This window comes from Carassius gibelio, chromosome A22 (assembly GCF_023724105.1).
Source record: "Carassius gibelio isolate Cgi1373 ecotype wild population from Czech Republic chromosome A22, carGib1.2-hapl.c, whole genome shotgun sequence".
Classification (NCBI taxonomy): domain Eukaryota; kingdom Metazoa; phylum Chordata; class Actinopteri; order Cypriniformes; family Cyprinidae; genus Carassius; species Carassius gibelio.
In genome coordinates this window covers 11,543,553-11,563,369 of record NC_068392.1, presented here as the reverse complement: position 1 = coordinate 11,563,369, position 19,817 = coordinate 11,543,553, and the positions used below count along the sequence as shown (strand labels likewise).

General features: G+C 39.0%; 1 protein-coding gene across 3 annotated transcripts in view; it reads left to right on the top strand.

Moving 5' to 3' along the window:
* ap3d1 (adaptor related protein complex 3 subunit delta 1) overlaps positions 1–19,312 on the top strand; it is a 28,965-nt gene extending 9,653 nt beyond the window's left edge. The window contains exons 11-34 of one of the 3 annotated variants that reach the window (XM_052538600.1): positions 290–338; positions 1,707–1,852; positions 1,961–2,109; positions 2,299–2,529; positions 2,602–2,833; positions 3,191–3,336; positions 3,406–3,547; positions 4,147–4,218; positions 4,304–4,376; positions 4,456–4,652; positions 4,732–4,805; positions 6,260–6,422; positions 6,537–6,665; positions 7,413–7,466; positions 11,727–11,828; positions 12,616–12,771; positions 12,876–12,923; positions 13,123–13,143; positions 14,383–14,572; positions 14,652–14,740; positions 14,843–14,928; positions 15,604–15,725; positions 15,814–15,893; positions 16,011–19,312. In XM_052538600.1, coding sequence (XP_052394560.1) covers positions 290–338; positions 1,707–1,852; positions 1,961–2,109; positions 2,299–2,529; positions 2,602–2,833; positions 3,191–3,336; positions 3,406–3,547; positions 4,147–4,218; positions 4,304–4,376; positions 4,456–4,652; positions 4,732–4,805; positions 6,260–6,422; positions 6,537–6,665; positions 7,413–7,466; positions 11,727–11,828; positions 12,616–12,771; positions 12,876–12,923; positions 13,123–13,143; positions 14,383–14,572; positions 14,652–14,740; positions 14,843–14,928; positions 15,604–15,725; positions 15,814–15,893; positions 16,011–16,106 — 2,847 coding nt within the window. In that variant the 3' untranslated portion in view covers positions 16,107–19,312. The remainder of the gene's footprint in view (positions 1–289; positions 339–1,706; positions 1,853–1,960; positions 2,110–2,298; positions 2,530–2,601; positions 2,834–3,190; positions 3,337–3,405; positions 3,548–4,146; positions 4,219–4,303; positions 4,377–4,455; positions 4,653–4,731; positions 4,806–6,259; positions 6,423–6,536; positions 6,666–7,412; positions 7,467–11,726; positions 11,829–12,615; positions 12,772–12,875; positions 12,924–13,122; positions 13,144–14,382; positions 14,573–14,651; positions 14,741–14,842; positions 14,929–15,603; positions 15,726–15,813; positions 15,894–16,010) is intronic. The other 2 variants (XM_052538602.1, XM_052538601.1) reach the window with 2 other exon arrangements.
* Positions 19,313–19,817: the final 505 nt, after the last annotated feature.

The following is a 19,817-nucleotide window of genomic DNA, read 5'->3' as shown; positions in this document are numbered from 1 at the left end:
TATCATCAAATAGTCACTTTGGAAGAATCTGGCCGATAAATGAATAAATGTAAATTATATTATATATCGGCCATCTCAGTCTCTAAATATCAACATCCAGTCATAAGTTTCTTACCTGATTTTTATAAGTTCCCAAACTGAATCCTTGACTTTCAGACAACCACTTGACCCTTCTGAAATTGGCTTATTTTTTGAAAGTTGGAAGTAAAATAGTGTGCAAAGGTTTCAAACATGGTAGTAATGCATTGTATCTTTCCTTCTGTTTTCCATTTCTCTCTCCGTTCCACAGCTCTGTGTGCAGAAACTGCGAATCCTGATTGAAGACTCAGACCAGAACTGTGAGCCTTCTGTCAATGCCTGCAGTGTGTCATTCTCTCATTGTCTGTGTGTTTCTGAGCCCCCCCTTCTGGCCCTGTAGTCCATATAGATCTCCATCCTGGATAACTCGACGACACCTCAGTCCTACAATAGAAAATTGGCAAGAGTCAATCATATTTTATAGCTTGAGGAACCAGAAAAGGTTCCTCTAGAAAGCAGTTTACATCAAGTAATCTAAATTATCTTGCAGGAGTTCGAGTTCTCAAAGAAGCCGACTGTAGAGTAGCTCTGTGAATCCTGGACTGCCATGTTTTGTTTCTCGAAAACCCCTGAGTTCCCTCACAGGACCGTTTTGGTATTTACTTCCAGCTGAGCGTTTTGGCATTCTGTCAATCCTGAAGCCCCATGTCTTATTTAAATAGATCAGTGTTTTTGTACATTTTATTTTTGCATCAACAAACCTACAACGTGCAGGATAAGCCCACTGTCCTAATGGCCCAAGACTACAGAACCGTGGTTCCAGCGGTCTTGCATCTGTATTTAGTCTATTTGATTTAATGGGTGTAATAAATTCACCTTCCTAATCATCGGCAAGGAGGAGGCTGGAACCGGCGCACAATCAAATAAAGACTTTAATGACAAAAATAAACACAAAACAGCGCACCAGCCCCTCACTGACGACTGGTGCGCATAAATAAAAAGCAAAACATAAAATAGAGCCCAGACCTGGTCCTCTCTCGTCCTTCACGGTCGTCGCTCCAGTTTTATATCCTTGCATCTCCTACGTGGGACTCGAGACTGGTGGTGGGACGCAGGTGTAGTCTCCAATCACTGCAGCTGGCCTCCTTCCCACTCGTCACAATGGGCATTTCAACGATCAATTGCCTCAAATCAAATATGCGGTTAATTTTGGTAAAATCTGGCAGAGTAAAACAAAACTGAAATCCATTTCTTTTCTTGTGGGGGTGTGCGTTCTTGAGCGTGTGTGTGTGTGTGTGTATTTGTTGTCCTCTGTGTTTGTGTTTTCCCATTGTCTTTGTGTCATTTCAAATTCTGTTCATTTAGTAACATTTTATCAATAGGCTTTAAATTCGGCAGATTTGAAAGTCGGCAGAAAATGGAAGGTTTTTTTTTTAGTTGCTTGTTTTGACCTTTTTAAATCAAAATGTCTCAGTTTTGCTGGTAAAATGCTAGACATCTCTTGGGTGATGTATGCAGGACTTCTGAATCATGTTTGCAAGTTTGTGCTCAGATTACAATATCTGATACTACTTCCATTAAATGCCGACTTGTGTAAATAGAAGAACTGAGACAAAACATAAATTAGCAAAAAACGCAAATGCTGCACTTCATTTCAAGAGTCACTTAGGCGCTGCGATGTTTTGCAGTGAAGTACTTGGGTCTTCTGGCCATGTCCAAGATCCTGAAGACGCACCCCAAGTCCGTGCAGTCGCACAAGGACCTGATCCTGCAGTGTTTGGACGACAAAGATGAGTCCATCCGACTGAGAGCTCTGGATCTGCTCTATGGCATGGTGTGTATGACTTTTTGTAAACCGCATTTGTTTGCGTCCATTCCTCTTAAGTCTCGTTGTGAAGAGCTCAAATATAAGAGGTTATTAAAATGTGGCGGAAAATGCTAGGTCTCGAAGAAGAACCTGATGGAGATTGTGAAGAAGCTCATGCTGCATGTGGACAAAGCGGAAGGCACCACTTACCGAGACGAGCTGCTCACCAAGATCATCGACATCTGCAGCCAGAGCAACTACCAGTATATCACCAACTTTGAGTGGTAAGAGTCAACAACAGCCCAGTACACATTTAGGGGCCATTGACAGAGAATTTCAGTTGTTCTTCTATGTAAATATGCACTCGATGGAGGTCTGGATCTTGAGCTAGATAGATATGCCAGTAACCGTTACTGTTTTACATAGCCATTACTGGATACAGGAGTCAAAAAACCACCTTATGTGTCATCCAGGTACATCAGTATCCTGGTGGAACTGACTCGTCTGGAAGGTACAAGGCATGGCCACCTAATCGCCTCGCAGATGCTTGATGTCGCCATCCGCGTCAAAGCCATCCGAGGCTTCGCCGTGGCTCAGATGGCCACCCTGCTGGACAACGCACACCTGCTGACGGGCAACACGCAGCGCAACGGGATCTGCGAGGTTCTCTATGCTGCCGCGTGGATCTGCGGAGAGTTCTCCGAGTACGTGCTGACGATCTGGAAAGGTTCATATTTCAACCATATAACGGCGTGCTAACATCCTCTTCCCCACAGGCATCTGGAAGACCCCATGCAGACACTGGAGGCTATGCTGAGACCCAAAGTGGCCACCCTGCCCGGTCACATCCAGGCGGTGTACGTACAAAATGCTGCCAAGCTGTTTGCGACCGTGCTGCGGAAGCACGAAGGGGAGACGGACAGCCAGGCCGCGCAGGAGACCAGCCAGCTGCTTATAGACAGACTGCCACTCTTCGTCCAGAGTGCCAACCTGGAAGTGCAGGAGAGGGTGAGGAGAAGCTTTATTCTGACATCTCGTCCCTTACGAAACTTAAAGGAATACTCCACCCCAAAACATGCTTTGCAATAAGTTAACATGGATGGTCGGTAATATACTGAATCATGTTAGCAATGTGCTAAACATGCCAGCGTGGTGCTAGGCATCTGGAGAGGGTTTAAAGGGCTCTGATGTGGTCTAATGTGCTTTTGCAAGGTTTAATGGGGTCTGAAATGTACCTCCATTGGAATCAGTTGTGAGCATGAGCGAAGCGCTTTTCATTGTTTGGGATTATAATAAAAGAGTTTATTAGGCTTCGAAACAGACACACACACATACTGCAACATTAACCGTGGTGATCCCCTCCAGGCGTCCTGCATCCTGCAGCTGGTGAAGTACATTCAGAAGCTGCAGCAGAAGAACGTGGAGGTGGCCGAGGAAGTGACGGCTCTCTTCGCCGGAGAACTCAATCCCGTGGCCCCCAAGGCTCAGAAGAAAGTGCCTATACCGGAAGGGTGAGTCATTGAGTTGATAACAAGGGAATTGAAAGAAATAGATGTTTCAGCTGTCGTTTTCCCCTTCAGTCTGGATTTGGATGCTTGGATCAATGAGCCTCCGTCAGAGAGCGAGTCGGAGGACGAGAAGCCCAAAGCGGTGTTCACTAAAGAGGAACACAAACATTCCAGATCAAGACACACTGAGGTGGACGAGAAAGAGTTGGCCAGGGTAAGTCCACGCTGTCGTTCAGACCTACAGAAAATATAAAAATACAGCCGTCCTAATTAGGGGTGGGGGGTATACCGGTAGAAATTCATCAACTGGTAGAGATTTTGGTCTATGACCTCTATCGTAGTTACACGCTCTCGTGACATTGCTGTGCTGTGAGGACACTGAAATGTATCATTTGCAAAAAAAATTAAGCATTGCAGTTTAAAAACAAGTGATTGTAAGACATTAAATGGAACTCTGTCTGAGAGACTCTTTCTGATCCACATCAGTGAGGCACGCGCTCATGAAGAATGTGCTCATAGAGCACGGGCGCATTGCAACAGTTGTTTTTGCTGCTAAAATACACACACTTTTATGTGTCAAAATGGCCATCAATGCAAATGTACTCATAAACCGAGTAATTAGGTCTTAATAGGTAGAAAGAATACATTTATAATCAGTTTATTGGGTTCAGGCAGCTCTTAAAGTGACAGCACTCTAATATTCCCACTGCATATCATTCAGGGTAATCAAACAACAAAAGAGAGAAAATCTCTCACTGCTCTTGACTAAACCACTTTTGTCTAGTCCTAATACACTTGCCCGATTTCACACAGAGGAGGGAAGCCAGGAAGCAGGAACAGGCCAACAACCCATTCTACATCAAGGCCTCGCCATCATCTCAGAAGGTACGCAATCGAATGATTTTAGCGATCGCATAAACCTCAGGCCGAAACATGGTTTTAAGCACCTCAAGCTTGTTTGCAATTGCAGGTGTACGACGCTCCAGGTGTAGAACACATTCCGGTGGTGCAGATCGACCTTAGTGTGCCTCTCAAAGTCCCAGGTGAGCAGATCTACAATCTCTCGTTTCAGCAGACCAAATAAAACCATGCTTCAATTTCATTGTCCATCGTTTGGTCCAGGGGTGCCCATGTCCGACCAATACCTGAAGCTGGAGGAGGAGCGCCGGCAGAAGGATAAGGCTGAGAGAAAGAAGAAGGAGAAAAAGAAAAAGCGGGAGAAGCGAGGGAAAGGGAGGAAGGCGGATTCAGGTCCTGAGAGTGAGGAAGACATCCGGCCAGCTCACCAGGTGGACATAGTCACAGAGGAAATGCCAGAGGTGAGCAGCTGGTACTTTGGAGCTGTTATTTTTATCCATTAAACTATATACAATAATGTTGGTTTGTCTTGTTTCCCAGAATGCCTTACCGAGTGACGATGATGATAAGGATCCCAATGACCCTCATAAAGCTCTGGACATCGATCTGGACAAGTATGGAGCACATCGATGCCTCCGGCAGTTCATACATGCACTACATGTAGCGATGCACAGAAATGCATTTTTTACTAAAACTGAAATGCCATGTTCTTGTTTGGTCCGAGACGCTTTCTGTCAGTCTGAAGTCGTTTTCAGTATCACCGCTGTTTTCCCTCCAGATATTGTTTTCATTCTCATGTTTCTCACGGCTGTCGTTCGTTACACGTCTTTAGCAGATGCTGATCACGGAGTCCAGAATCTCTGTTCATGCAGATGCAAAACCGAGCTGGTTGTGTTTTGCATCTGTTGGGTTTTCCGTGTTCTGATTATCGAGGAGCTTTCTCCTGTATCTTCTTCACTCTCTTACACACACTGCTTTCTGCTTGTGTCTCTCCATCTCTGTCTCTCTCTCCCTCATGCACGCACACATCTGCCGTCCTGACAGTCTGCTGTCTGGTTCTAGCTCAAGGTAAGTACTTCATGTGGTCATGTGACCCAGTGGAATCAACTGCCCAATTACCAGCATCTGTTTCTTTTTTTTTCTGGCAATTGTAGTATGTCACTGTTGGACCGAATAATATTAGTCAAGAATACATTGTGCATGACTGATCGGCTCACCTGCAGGTTGGGTTTTGGCTGCGGTCATATTGCTACGACTTGAACTCTTTAGTTATAAAGTTTGGGGTTGCTAAGACTGTATTCAATTTTTGTACCAAGGCTGCATTTATTTAATTAAAAATACAAAAAAGCTATAATGTTGTGAAAAATGTACGCAATTCAAAATGTTTTCTATTGTAATATGTTAAAGCTTAAATATATCATCATATCTGTAGTCTTCAGTGACACACGATCCTTGAGAAATCATTCTAACATGATGATTTAGTGCTCAAGGAACATTTCTTATTATTAACAATGTTGAAAACACTTGTGCCGATTAATATTTATAAATTGTGATTTTTCAGTGTTCTTTAAATAGGAAGTTCATTTGAAATCAGATTCTTTTTTAACGTTATAAATGCATTTACTGTCACTTTTGATCAGTTTAATGCATTCTAGCTGGATAAAACTGATAATTTCTTTCAGAAATATTACTAATCTTACTGACCTCAAACTTTAATGGTGGTGTATGTACAGTACACACCAGAGTTGACAGCCTTGCCTGGCTTTGACTTTTCCCTGGAAACCCGTGGGCACAGATTAACCCCCTCAGCTGTTTTCATCTTGTTTGTTGTACAGGGAACGTGTTACTGATTTAAAGGCCTCTTCACAGCAAATCTCAATTTCTGACACGAAACGCAATGTAGTTGAGAATGTTACGCTTCGGTTTTTTCTTGTTGCGAACAGGCCTTTGGACTTTTGACCCATATATTGAACAAACTGAAGCCTTTCCTAGCTTCCATGTGACTGGTTATCACTCACAATCTCCTTTTCTTTCTGTCCATCTAATCTCCGTCTCGTCGTCTTTCCAGACCGCTTGCCGACAGCGAGAAGCTTCCCGTGAGGACCCACCGTCCAGAGGTGCTGAAGAGCCCTGCTGAGGACCGAGTCCACGAGAGCATCCCGCTGGAGACCAAGAAGAAGAGCGGTAAGGAGAAGAAAGAGAAGAAGAAAGGCAAGGAGAAGGACAGGAAGGTGAGATGGCAGTTTTGCATGTATAATAATTGTAAACCCATATCTGCATTTAAGCAATTAAGAGTGTTTATGCTGTTTTATAACATCACTTTTTGTGGTTTTGATGTTTTGTAGAGGAGCAAAGAGGAAAAGAAAAAGAAGAAACATAAAGAAGTGGAGGAGGAGCTTCTGGAGTCCCAGCCGGAAGAAGCCGTCCAATCAGAGGAGACCAAAGAGGCGGCAGCCCCGCCCACATCTGCTGAGGTACGATTGTTTTTGCACCTCTAGTAAAGTATTATCTTTCAAAAAGCTTGTCTTATAGCCTCTCCATCACTAACGTTTGCTGTTTGCTTTATTTATGCTGCGAAATATTCCATTACATTGTTGAAACTGCTCCCATTTCGGCTGCCACAAATGATCACATTTATATGCAAAGCTTAAATCTATCGTTAAACCAAGATTAACCATCTGTTTTAATGGCCACATGCCTGCAGTCTACACTGCTGTTTAGAGGTGTTAATTATTAAATTATTAATTTTATTGAATAAATCTTATGTGTTGTCTAATGCATTTCAGCAGGAAATATAGTGAAGTTATTATGTTACTTAAGCATGTTATTATTTGACAGTAGGTCAAAATTGGAAATACTGAAAAATGCTTTTAGTTTAGATTTTTTTTATTTTGCTTCATATATATGAATATGAACATGTATATGAATATTACAGCATGCACTTGTAATACTATATATATATATATATATATATATATATATATATATATATATATATATATATATATATATATATATATATGTTAATAATTATAAGTTAATAAGTATAATTTCTTTATGTAATATGTACATTTGAACAGCTGTTGAAGTGGCCATAACAGACAAGGTGATGGAATATGTGCTCATTTTGTTTTCTGTTGTCATCAGAGCATTTGTTTGGGGTTCTGTTTGAATCAAACAGGATTGGACTCATGTTCCCCACCTTGCCTTTTCTGTTCTAGGCCTCCGATCTGGATTTCTGGCTCTGTAGCGCTCCTGTCCCCCCCGCCGCCCAGGTCCGGTCCCTCATGCTCTCTCCCTCTCTCTCTCCTTCCCCTCCGGTCATACTGCTGTCGGTCTGTCCTGTTGTTAATGAGCGTCTGTTTTAGGTTTTCCCTTCGGGCTCTCACTGTTCTTGACGTGCCAGTCTCTTTGTCACACCCCTCTTTTTTCCCGCAGTTTTTCACAGGTCACGACACATTTGTGTTTTTCAGCATTTGCTTGTTTTAGTTCAGGGTGCATGTGTGCACGTGCAGAGGTGTAAATGTGTCTTCATTACGGATGTGGGAAGCTTCTTCTGTATAATCATGTCTGTATCAGCATGAACAGCCATCAATTTAGTTCAATTCAAGTTTATTTGTATAGCGCTTTTTACGATACAAATCATTGCAACGCAGCTTTACAGAAAATTAAGTTTCTATAATATTTAGTAGTAGTTTATCAGTGGTGACTGTCAGTTTATGTGCATATGAGAGAAATTTACACTGCAGGTCTTGATGCCCAAATGCGATTTTCTGACTATATCCGATTTTTTTTGACGACCCGCTTACATCATCTTTTAAAAGTGACCCGTATCCGATTTTTGCATTTACACTATACACTGCTGAAACTACCAAACTTAGACGTTCGGACCCAGAAAATGAAGTAAAACGGCATGAAATACAATGGATGCAGATGTAAAGAAAAATTATACAGTAGGGCTGCACGATATTGGGAAAAAAATGACATTGCAATATTTTATTTTTCTGCGATATATATTGTGATATGAAATCTGAACAAATTTTTTCTTACAAACAAAAATGGGGTGAGCAGATTTACATTCTCATTTTAAATGATTATGACACCATCGTGTCAATTGATTAATATGCGCGAGGGAGAGAGAGCAAGACCGCGCTTGCGTTGTTTGAAGATGGTGAGCGTGCAGCCGGGGCTCGCTCTCTCTCACGCTGACCTGTCAAAACTTTCACTCTGTGGTTAAGCTGTGCAATTAGCAGCGGGCCCGTACAGTTACTGAATAACGGATCAACTATGACAGCCTACATCGCACATCCTGTGATGTGACTATTGTGGATTCGTACTTTGCGATATCGATTGCTTAAACGACACATTGTACAGTGTTTTGCTTTCCACAATATTTTGAAAAGTCAACAAAAAAAAAAAAAAATCAGCAAAACATTGGTCTCGCATGGCGGAGAAAAAAAGGAGAGCCTTTTATTTCTGTAACAACCCTGCATTTTTGCCCCATCTCTTCGCCCCAGAGACTTAAAAGACATGAAAGCTCTGCATTGCTCCACTGTGTGTATCCTTCGTCCTCCATCATGCCTATAATAAGTCATGTGTTCTCAGTTGCTGGTGTCCACCTGAGTTGACGTCACTTTTTTAATGACGTACGGCTCGCATTTACTGGGGAATATCCGATTTGTCTGCTTACATGGCACACGCAAATGCAGGTATCCGATTCATATCTGATTTATTACCACATATGAATGAGGCCTGAATCCGATCTGAGAACATCGGAATCCATGTGGTTTTTTCCTGCTTACACGTACACCGGTCATATCCGATCTGTGCCACATGAGAGCAAAAAATCGGATTTGGGTCACTGGTACCATGCAGTGTAAATGGGGCCTTAGAGAAAAATACAAGACTTAGTCAACCAGACAATAAAAGCAATTATTAAATGATGCAGTCACACATGTAGCAATAATTGTTAGTTCTGTTTGTTGATTCAGGTTTAGCATCATCTGTGGTCCTCTGAGGGTCAGCATCATCTCTTCTCAGGTGTTCTGGATCCAGACTGGAGCTTGTGTAAATCCTAGTTACATCCCGTGGCAAAACAGAGAAACAAATAGAGACATCATTAGCATAGCTGCTGTTCCAACAAAGTAAAATTAATTAGTTTAACCCAAGCTAAAGAATAAGAACACATTTCATTATATACAACTGCAGTAACAAATTATGAGATTTAAATGGAGAGAGTGTGTCTGAACCCCGAACATTATCAGGAAGGCTATTCCAGAGTTTGGGAGCCAAATGTGAAAAAGCTCTACCTCCTTTAGTGGACTTTGCTATCCTAGGAACTACCAAAAATCCAGCGTTTTGTGACCTTAGGGTGCGTGATGGGTTGTAGCATGGTAGTAAGGTACGCAGGAGCATGACTAGTAAGGTACGCAGGAGCTAAACCATTTAGGGCCTTATAGGGAAGTAATGATAATTTGTAACTGATACGGAACTTAATAGGTAGCGAGTGCAGAGACTGTAAAATTGGGTAATGGAACTGGGGTAAGAACTCTAGCTGCTGCATTTTGGACTACCTGTAGCTTGTTTATTGAGGATGCAGGACAACCACCTAGAAGTGCATTACAATAGTCCAGTCTAGTGGTCATGAATGCATGAACTAGCTATTCTGCATTGGAAACAGGTAACATGTTTCATATCTTAGCAATGTTTCTAAGATGGAAGAATGATGTTTTTGTAACATGGGAAATAAGGATTTTTTATGGTACACACACAATTGTTTTTTACTACTTATAAGATTTTCAAAATGTAATAGAACACAAACATGAGGATAAAAAAATCCTAGATTTAACCAAACCATTTTGCTCATATAGTGTGTGGTGTGCCATGATGTGACAAAGACAGCACACCACACACAAACAGATTTTCAACCAGAGTCTTGACCGTGAACACAGGAAATCTCGCAAAATCTTGCGAGACATCAGAATAAGCATTGCGGACGATATGCAGGAAGAAATTGCAATGATAGTGTTTGGAATGATTTTCACAGAATATTTACGGGGGAAAAAGAAAAGGGTTTGGCGGGGACATGGTCTGTACAAGTTACAGAGTGAGCTAGAGGGGAGCACTGGTCACAAAATCACACTTGATACGTGATAATTCACGTGATAATCTCCAGAGCGTGTGCGCGTTTGTCCTTGGGGTTCCCCCCACACCAGGATTTCTGATCGGAAATATTAAACATGTCGGGCGGCTCTGACGATCTTCCGATCAGGTTCTTTTAACACACCACACACTAAGAGAATCTGATAAAATAATCTGTAGAACCATCAAGATAATCGGGACATAGCTAGGATTGTCAGAAGGGGGGAATTCGGACGAATATCAGCCCGATTATCTTTTGGTGTATCCTTCATTAGATAATTTAGATGTTTCATCTGGTCTCATTGAGATGTATAGTTGAGTATCATCAGCATAACAGTGGAAACATAAAATATTACCAAGGGGCAACATGTATATTGAAAATAGCAGAGGACCTAGGACAGATCCTTGTAGCATTCCATATTTTACTGGTGATAAATGAGGTGACTCCCCATTTAAATAAACAAAATAGTAGTGATCGGACAGATAGGATCTAAACAATCTTAGAGCCTGCCCTTGAATACCTGTATAGTATTCAATCTATGAGTATGCCATGATCTATGGTGTCGAACGCAGCACTAAGATCAAGTAAAACTAGCAATGAGATGCAGCCTTGATCTGACGCAAGAAGCAAGTCATTTGTAATTTTAACAAGTGCAGTTTCTGTGCTATGGTGGGGCCTGAAACCTGACTGAAATTCTTCATACTGAAAAATGTATAAAGAATAGTATTTATTAGAATAAAATTTTAGACATAAATTGAAGATTTGAAATGGGGCAATAATTTGCCAGTTCACTAGGATCTAGTTGTGGTTTCTTAATAAGAGGCTTGATAACCGCCAGCTTGAATGGTTTTGGGGCATGACCTGAAGATAACGACGAGTTAATAATATTGAGAAGCAGTTCTTCTGCTACAGGGAACAACTCTTTCAGTAATTTAGTGGGTACAGGATCTAATAAACATGTTGTTGGTTTAGATAAGTTTATTTAGCTCGTCCTGTCCTATAGTTGTAAAGCACTGCATCACTCTTGACAGTTTTTGTGGTTTGTCAAACAACTAATGTGCACAAAACCTCATGATCCGAATGTAGGTCACTTGAGAGAGAACGGCTTTGATGTACTACTTTTGTCTGCCCAAACGTAGTTCAGTTCCTCTTAATGCAAACACAGTATTATCTTGACTTCAAAATCTAAAAGTCTAAATCATCACATCTTTCACTGCTGGTTCACCACTTTCTCAGCATTTTCTCCCAATGTGACAATTCAACAACCTCAAATTAGCTTTTCTTCTTCTTGATCATGATTTTGTTAATTGTGCATGCCCCGTAGTGTAGAGGATCACTCTGTGGAAGGTTTTGAAAGCAGGAAGTGTGTGTTTTAATGTTTGATTGTTTCCAGGAAGAGACGGCGCCCTCGTCTGCTGCTGCTGTGGACACGAGCTCTGCGGCTGCCCTAGAATCTGAGCCTGATGAGCCTAAAGACGCAGAACCAGAGGACACGGTGGGGCTTTCACAACTGTTTGGTTTTGTTTTAAAAAGCAGTTTTCTGTTTGTTCCACCATCAGTGCTTTTTCATCTTTGTAAATCTTTCAAATATACAAACATTAATCATTAAATAACAATACTTTTATAATTTTTTTAACTAAACATAAAAACATACACAAATGTACACTAGAATAATTTATGCACGTGTGTGTGTATACATATAAAAACATTAGAGACTATTAAATGAATCATTAATCAACAATAAATATATGCATTTTAAAAAAACAATATACAAAAATATTATTTTAGTCAAGCACTTGCATAATTTTGCTAAATCAGACAATATTGCAACAAATATATACCACAATATTAACTTGCATTGAATTGTTGTAAATAAATATCACATTTGCAACTGGCCCGTGTTCAAACAAATCCTTGGAAATCATTTCCCGTAACCGTACAAAAGTGATTACTGATAGGCTGTCAAAAAAATAAATAAATCACCCACTGATTTTTAAAGCTGCTACATAGTAACGACTTTCTACTTTCGAGGACCTTGATATAAATGCAGTGGAGTGAAAGGTACGATATTAGTCTTCAAATTTAGTGATGTTAAAGTCATACGTTTAAAAAGTGTACTTAAGTACAGTAATCAAATAAATGTACTTCGCTACTGTCCACCTATTTTTTTTCTTTTTTGGTTTTAATCAAAACCTTATTGTAAAATCAGCAGTAGAATCCCAAAACATGCTGTGCTCTGTTGAAACCAGATTAAGCCAACTGTGTGTTGATTTCCTGTTCAGAAATCCTCTAAACACAAGAAAAAGAAGCAGAAGAAAGAAAAGGAGGAGAAGGAGAAGAAAAAGAAGAAGAGACACCACCACCATCACCATCACAGTGACGCCGGCGGAGAAGATTCAGTGCAAAACGGCACCGTGGAGGAAGAGGAGCCTCTGCCAGTCAGTATCTATCTAACCAGACAATCACAGAAGGCCACTCTCGACATTAAATGCTAAGCAAATATACTTTATCCTGTACTTATCCAACCTCCATCTCGTTTCAGCCCATGTCCAACTACTCTCTGCTGGCCGAGAACTCCTACATCAAGATGGTGAGTGTGACGTGATGTGGAGTGAGTCAGTCTGATGTTTGTCTCCTGCCCCGGCGGGAAAGCTCTGCCTGTAATTGACATCTCATGATCCTGTCACACGGATGCTGTTTTTGCTGAAGCCGCTCATTGCTTTAAGTGATTCTGGCCTGTGGTTTGTGAATGATGTATTGTTCATGTGTCTCTGTATGTATGTTTTAAGATGAAAGAAGATGCTGATCAGGTAACCATTGGAAGAGAACTACCGTTGTTGCCACTAACTTGCTGTGAGACAGACTTTAGTCACAATAGACACCAAATACAAACAAAAACCAGGTTAATAGCCCAGTCCAGGGTGTGCATGTGTATATATATATTAATATATTAAGAGCCAGATAGAAAATATATTTTGTATGCATGCATATATGTATGTATGTATGTATGTACAGTACATAATAAATAGAATTAATAAAAAAATTATATATAATTTAATATAATCAATTTGTACAATTGATACTAAATTATTTTAGAATTTAATTATATTTTATTAATTATAATCTATATAAATTCTTTGGTCTGCATATTTTTTGTGCAGCCAATGAAGACAACAAAGTATTCACACTGTTAAACTCAGTAAAAAAAATATATATATGTACATGCACAACATATTAAATTAAACATTAAATGAAAACTGTTTTTCCATCCCTCACAGCCTTGTTCATTAACCTGTTAAATGTCACCCTGCCTACGTTGACTATACTATATTACAATCAAATCTAATCTAATCTTGACAAACTATATATCGTTGGAAAGGTCTTAGACTCCCAAATATATATTATACCAATATTTTTTGTTAAAAATTATGTAGGAAAAGTCATAGATCAATTTATGACAAGAGTGCACCCTCAGAAATCTACATTACAAAAGGAGCTTTGACCTTTGTTTAAAAATAATACTTCCTCGTTGCCTTTTTCTCTATCACATTTTAGAAATCATCAGAAGTTATATATCACTTGAAAACATAAAATCTCAAAATTCATCCTTTAAAACCCATTTTAAAATCAGACATTGCATTACCATGTAAATAGCACATCAAAATCATGTTACAAAATGTTTTCCGTCATGAAATACAAAAATTTAGGTTTGTATCATGCACATTCAAGTCTGTCTTCAAAAACATGAGTGACAGTTAACAGGTTAAAGTCAAATGAAATCTGGTTTCTGTTGTGACTGACGTCTTTTGAGTGTTGTAAGCCTTTGAGCGCTGACTTTAAACATTAGTTGTTAAATGCACCTGTTTGGTGTAGTTAAAGCTGATGTGATTTCTTTCTCATTTTGGATGATGATGATGATATTTACTGCCTTCAACCTGATTTTTGGGCTTGTGATATTCCCATTTCTGGGCTTCTTTAACCGCTGATCTGCACGTTTTGGCCTCCTAATAGTTTTCCAGTCTTATAAAAAAAACGTCCTTTTTCTGCAGGTGTATGACATCCAGGGCAACCATCAGGATGAGAGCAAAGTTGTGGTATCAGTCATCTTTGAGAATAAGAGCGACAGCTTCCTCAAGTCAATGGAGTTCAATGTGATGGATTCCCTCAACTCTAAACTGCAGCGGCCGGAGGGAGCCGGCCCTCACGACAGCCTCACCGTTCCCTTCCAGCTGCCACCAGGTCAGGAAAGCCACGCTCCTGTAAGTGGCATTAACTGGATTTAGGCAGATTTGACTAATGTATTCAAATCTTTTTCCAGGGGTTTCAAACGAGGCTCGCTTCGTGTTCTCAGTGCAGAGTATTGTCATGCCTCAGAAGCTAAAGGGAACCCTCACCTTTATAGTTAAGGTGAGAAACTCCCACACAGACACAAGAGCTCATACTTTTCCATGTATTTCCAGTGTGAGTGTTAGTATTGTTGACCTGAGTATTGATTGATTTCTGGCGCAGTCGGACGAATCCTCCACTCATGAGAAACTGGACTTCAAACTGCACTTTACATGCACATCATACCTGATCACCACTCCATGCTACAGGTGAGCAACACATCACCAAATCAGCTCGCCCATGCTCTCTCTCTTGATCGATAGATAGATCTATATAGGTGTGTGTGTATAATATATTTATATACACATACACACACAAGTGCATTTTTAAAATAAAGATAGAATTATCAGTATTGTAATTTTTTTTTTTACTAAAAATATTCAAAAGCAATTGTAGTTATATTAGTAATATTAGGCCTAAATACTCATTTCTTTAATTTACAATTTTTATTTAGTAGATGTTGTAGTAACAATATAAATAAAACTCATTATTATTATTATTATTATTATTATTAGAGTAAAATTGATTTAATCTCCAAAAAATATATATAACCGCCAAATTGTTCAGTACTACAAATAAACACCGCAAACCTGGAGCTTTTACTATTTTTATTTTTTAAATGCTAGTGGTAATATTTTATAGCGTTTGTAGTAATAATATTTTAGTAGTAGTAGTATTATGAATAATAATAATAATAAATTCTAGAATAATTACAAAAATAATGATCATAATTATTTGTAATTTTTTAATATTTATTTATTTTAGCTTAGGTGTATAATGTTAATTTAATCAGGGCTGTTGTTTTTTGGTTAAAACTAAATCAAAGTAATAAATCTGTATTGAGTGGTTTCATGTAGCTGAACATGATAACCTTGTGTTGTCAGTGACGCATACGCAAAGCTGCTGGAGTCGGGCGACCTGAAGGGCAGCTCTCTGCGGCTAGAGGGGATCAGCATGCCCTTCCACCACCTGCTGGCCAGGATCTGCTTCCACCATCACTTCTCCGGTGCGCCAACTTCACAATGACGCCTGTGATACGGTTCAAAATCTGGACACCCTTAAATCCTCTGTCCTCTGGTTTCCTGTGTTTGTAGTTGTGGAGAGGATTGACTCCTGCGCCTCCATGTACAGCAGGTCGATCCAGGGTCACCACGTCTGTTTGCTGGTCAAAACCGTGAGTATTTGGAATATGCGATATAAACTGAATCATAATGATTCGGATTCCACCAAACAACTCTTTATCATATTTGAAGAAGAGGATTCTTTAAAACAGTGTTTCTCTTTCTTCCAGTCCGATCAGACCGTCTCCATCGACGCCAAGTGCGACGAGCCATCGCTGCTGGGGAATGTGCTGGATGAGATCAAGCAGACCTTCTCGAAATGCTGATTGTGACCCTGAAACCCCCTGAACCCCAGTCCCAGCGCAGCCTGTCCGGCTGAACCACACGCTCAGAATCATATATCGCACTCTGAGACTCGTGTCCCTCCTCTTCCTTTCTATTTATTGGATCAGTCGTTCTACTGTTCTTCTTTTAAGACCACAGATTTCAAGCCCGCTCCTGTCTTTGTTTCCCCTCTTCGTCTCACTCTTTATCCTCTTCCTCAGCTTCTTCATCTCTCTTACAGTCCTTCCATTGTCTTAACGGTCCATGACTTTCATCTTGAGAACTGGATTTTTTTTCGTTGTCGATGTGTGCGCTTTTTTTGTTGTTGTTGTTTGTTGCATTTTTTTTTTTCTGTCCTGAACTCCATCAGCGCCTTTCTCTGCATTAAACATCAGTGTGTCTGTTCCTTGCCAGTCTCATCGCGTATGTGTGTGTTGCTCTTTTCGAAGGCTATCCCTCGCAGGACTGGTTTCAGACCAGAAATCCGATCCTTAAACGCTTAACTGCCTCTGAGCACTAATGTCACTCTCAAGTGCAGTTGCACACAAATATGACATAGAAGTACACAGGGTTGTATCCTATTTAGACCATGTTTATACTTCGTGATATCATGTGATGGCCATAGTATCGGTGTCTTAATGTTGGGAGATAATACTACAGTTGCATATAATTAATTAAATAACAAAACCTGCTCAGGATAATGACGGTTAGTAAAAGCGGCGAAATAAAACCCGATTATTTCACATCTCGCAAGTCCGATATAGTGATTTTTTTCACATTTATGTTCCAGTTGATGGACACTACATTTTGAAAACATTCAATTTTTTTTGGAAAGTTTCCAGAAATGTTCAGCCCCATAGCTCAGAATAATTTTGATTTGTACTGTAGGTTGTGAAAAAGAAACCAATTAATCGCATCCATAATGAAAGATTTGTTACGTAATGTGTGTACTGCTTATATATAGAAATATTTACATTTGTATATACATATATTTATATATATGTATTTACACATATATAATAAAAATCATATGAGTGCTCTCAATCGATTAAAATAATTAAATCACTTTTATTTTCAGAAATTCATCACGACTAATCCCACCTAACATTAAAGTTATTAAAAACATTTATATTGCAATAATATTTGTTAATGACATCTTTTTTTATGGCTGAAGCTGGGTTTCACTGATACTAATACTGATGTCTCTGTTAATTTTTTTTCTCTAATATTTATCCATGCACTATTAGCCGTATTTTACTTATAGTATAGTATTTGAGAGCTATCAATTTGAACATTTATAAGAAAAGAAAAAACAAACAAATTAAAGTAACTTAAACCAATCTTCACATAAACATAAATGTCATATTTAGCTACCTGTGGCCTTCTCAAAGTAGTAAAAATATAGAAATTGAATAAAGTTAAGCACTACATTTAAAAAAAAACTCCCAAGGTTATTGGTTTTCAGTTTTTTCTTTGTTCTTTGAGCAGCAGCTGGGTTATTGCGTTATTTTGGCTGCTTTAAGAGTTGCCACTGCTGAACATGATGCAGATTATATAGATATTTTCTCATAACTCTACCTTTTCTGACCCACTTCAGGTCTTAAAGTGTCTACTAATGAGCTGACGAGTTGAATGGGGTGTGTTTGATGAGGGAGACTGGGCTGGGATGCTCCAGGACAGTTCAGCAGTTCACAGACAGGTTCTTAAATGTAAATCATCAATAACAAATACATGAACAATTTTAAGGGAGCTCTGGTAACTTAATGACTTAACCGAACATGACTATGACTTTCGCACTTTAATATGAATCTATAAAGGCTACAGCACCTTTCTTAAATATATTCATGTATGCATGTGTATTTATATATATATATATATATATATATATATATATATACACACACATTATATAAACAAACTTTCATTTCGGATGTGATTAATTGATTTGACAGCACTAATATACGTCTGTTTATATATTTTTTTATATATATATATATATGATATTGTTTTTACAAACAAGTATGATTTGAAATTCTTTTCTGACAACATTGATTTTTAAACGTTTTACCCTCAGATATTGCTAAAACATGCAATTTAACACACAGACAGTATATCTCATGTTTCTGGACAGTGTATTATATTAAAGCGATCCCTTGTGTCTTTTGAGAATATAATGCTGTTAAAGGGAGTCTAAAAAGTTAAATGTATCACATCTGTCAATGCCACCGTGGCTTTGACGTCATCCAGACTCATGCTTCATGTGTCTTTAACTCTTCGTACTGCCGTCTTATACATTTTCAGATTACAGTGAATAATTTTTTTTTTTATATGCTGTTAAATGCCTTTTTTCTCCCACATTGATGTAGTGACTAATTCAGGCTCATGCTGTAAGTAACTCCTGTGTTTAAGTGTCTGATCCAGCTCGCTGTAGCGCTCTGTTGTAAAGATCTGCTCAGTTATCCTGAAGCTATCTTGCAAGTGTTTTCCATCGTACGAGTGAGTTCATCAACAAGAAGTGACTTGAATAGCAGGTGAAAAGAAAACCACCGTCTCTAGTGGTTTACAGGTCCTGTGAGGACTGAATCAGCTGATGTGGATGAAAGCAACTAATTATTAACAAATCTGAATTTTGTGCTACAAGTCACATTGAAATGTATAACTTGCATGGGTAGGAATGTAAACTTTTGCCTACTTTTTTGTTTGTTTTTTTGATTAATACATAAACACTTGCATAGAAAACTCCCCTAGCTTTCCTTGATTGTCGCAATTATTTTCGAGCTTCCTTTTTTTATGTAAAAGCTGGCTTCACCATATTTCACCTTTTGATGGTATAATGTATTTTTATTTGTAATGAATACATAAACTTCAGAAAATGGCTTGGAATGATTTTAAAAAATTGCATTTTGCATTAAATTATTATATATATAAATATCAGAACAAGGGGTTTGTGGGGGGGATTTAGGGGTCCATATAGATACGAATACTTAGCTGTTAAATGTGATTGGAGGGAAGTGGCCCAGCTAATCTAATAAGGGTTTCCTTCTGGCAAGATGTAGTGCAGATGGATTTAGCTGGATTTGGCTTCTCATTAAATATACTCTCATTGCTCTTCTTTGAAGGTACTCTCCAACTCCTTCATATGTATTTTCCGACTGTATGATGTAATATAATGTTTTAAGATGAATAAATGAGCTACAAGAATGACCAATACTGTGCAAGCAATATTTTTTAGAGGTCCACGCGAAACAGTTTGAGAAGGATGCTAGAGTTTTATGTGTGCACCAATAAATTCATGTCTACGCGTAGACCAAATGTTTCCCTCTGCTTGATCGACTAGATGTTTCCTTTTTATAATCATATGTGTGAGCATTAGGCAGTGAACAGTTAAAAAAAAAATACTTGGGGTATTTGTTATTTATAAATCATTTTACACACGCATAATGCTGCAAGTAAATTAATTTCCTGTTTTGTATATATGGTTGTTTACTTTGATATTTAAACCTTATTAGGATACATTTTAATTGTATATTTAATTTATTTATGAAATATCTTGTAGTGTAAGTCAAAGACAGATAAATAGAACAACAGAGATGATTTTTATTAAAAGTTAATTAATAGGCAAATTTTTGACAGCATTCAACAGTGTTGAAATGAAACGTCTCAGTAGCAGCATAAAGTGTCTTTAAGCGCAGTTGAAACAGTTCCTTGTGTTG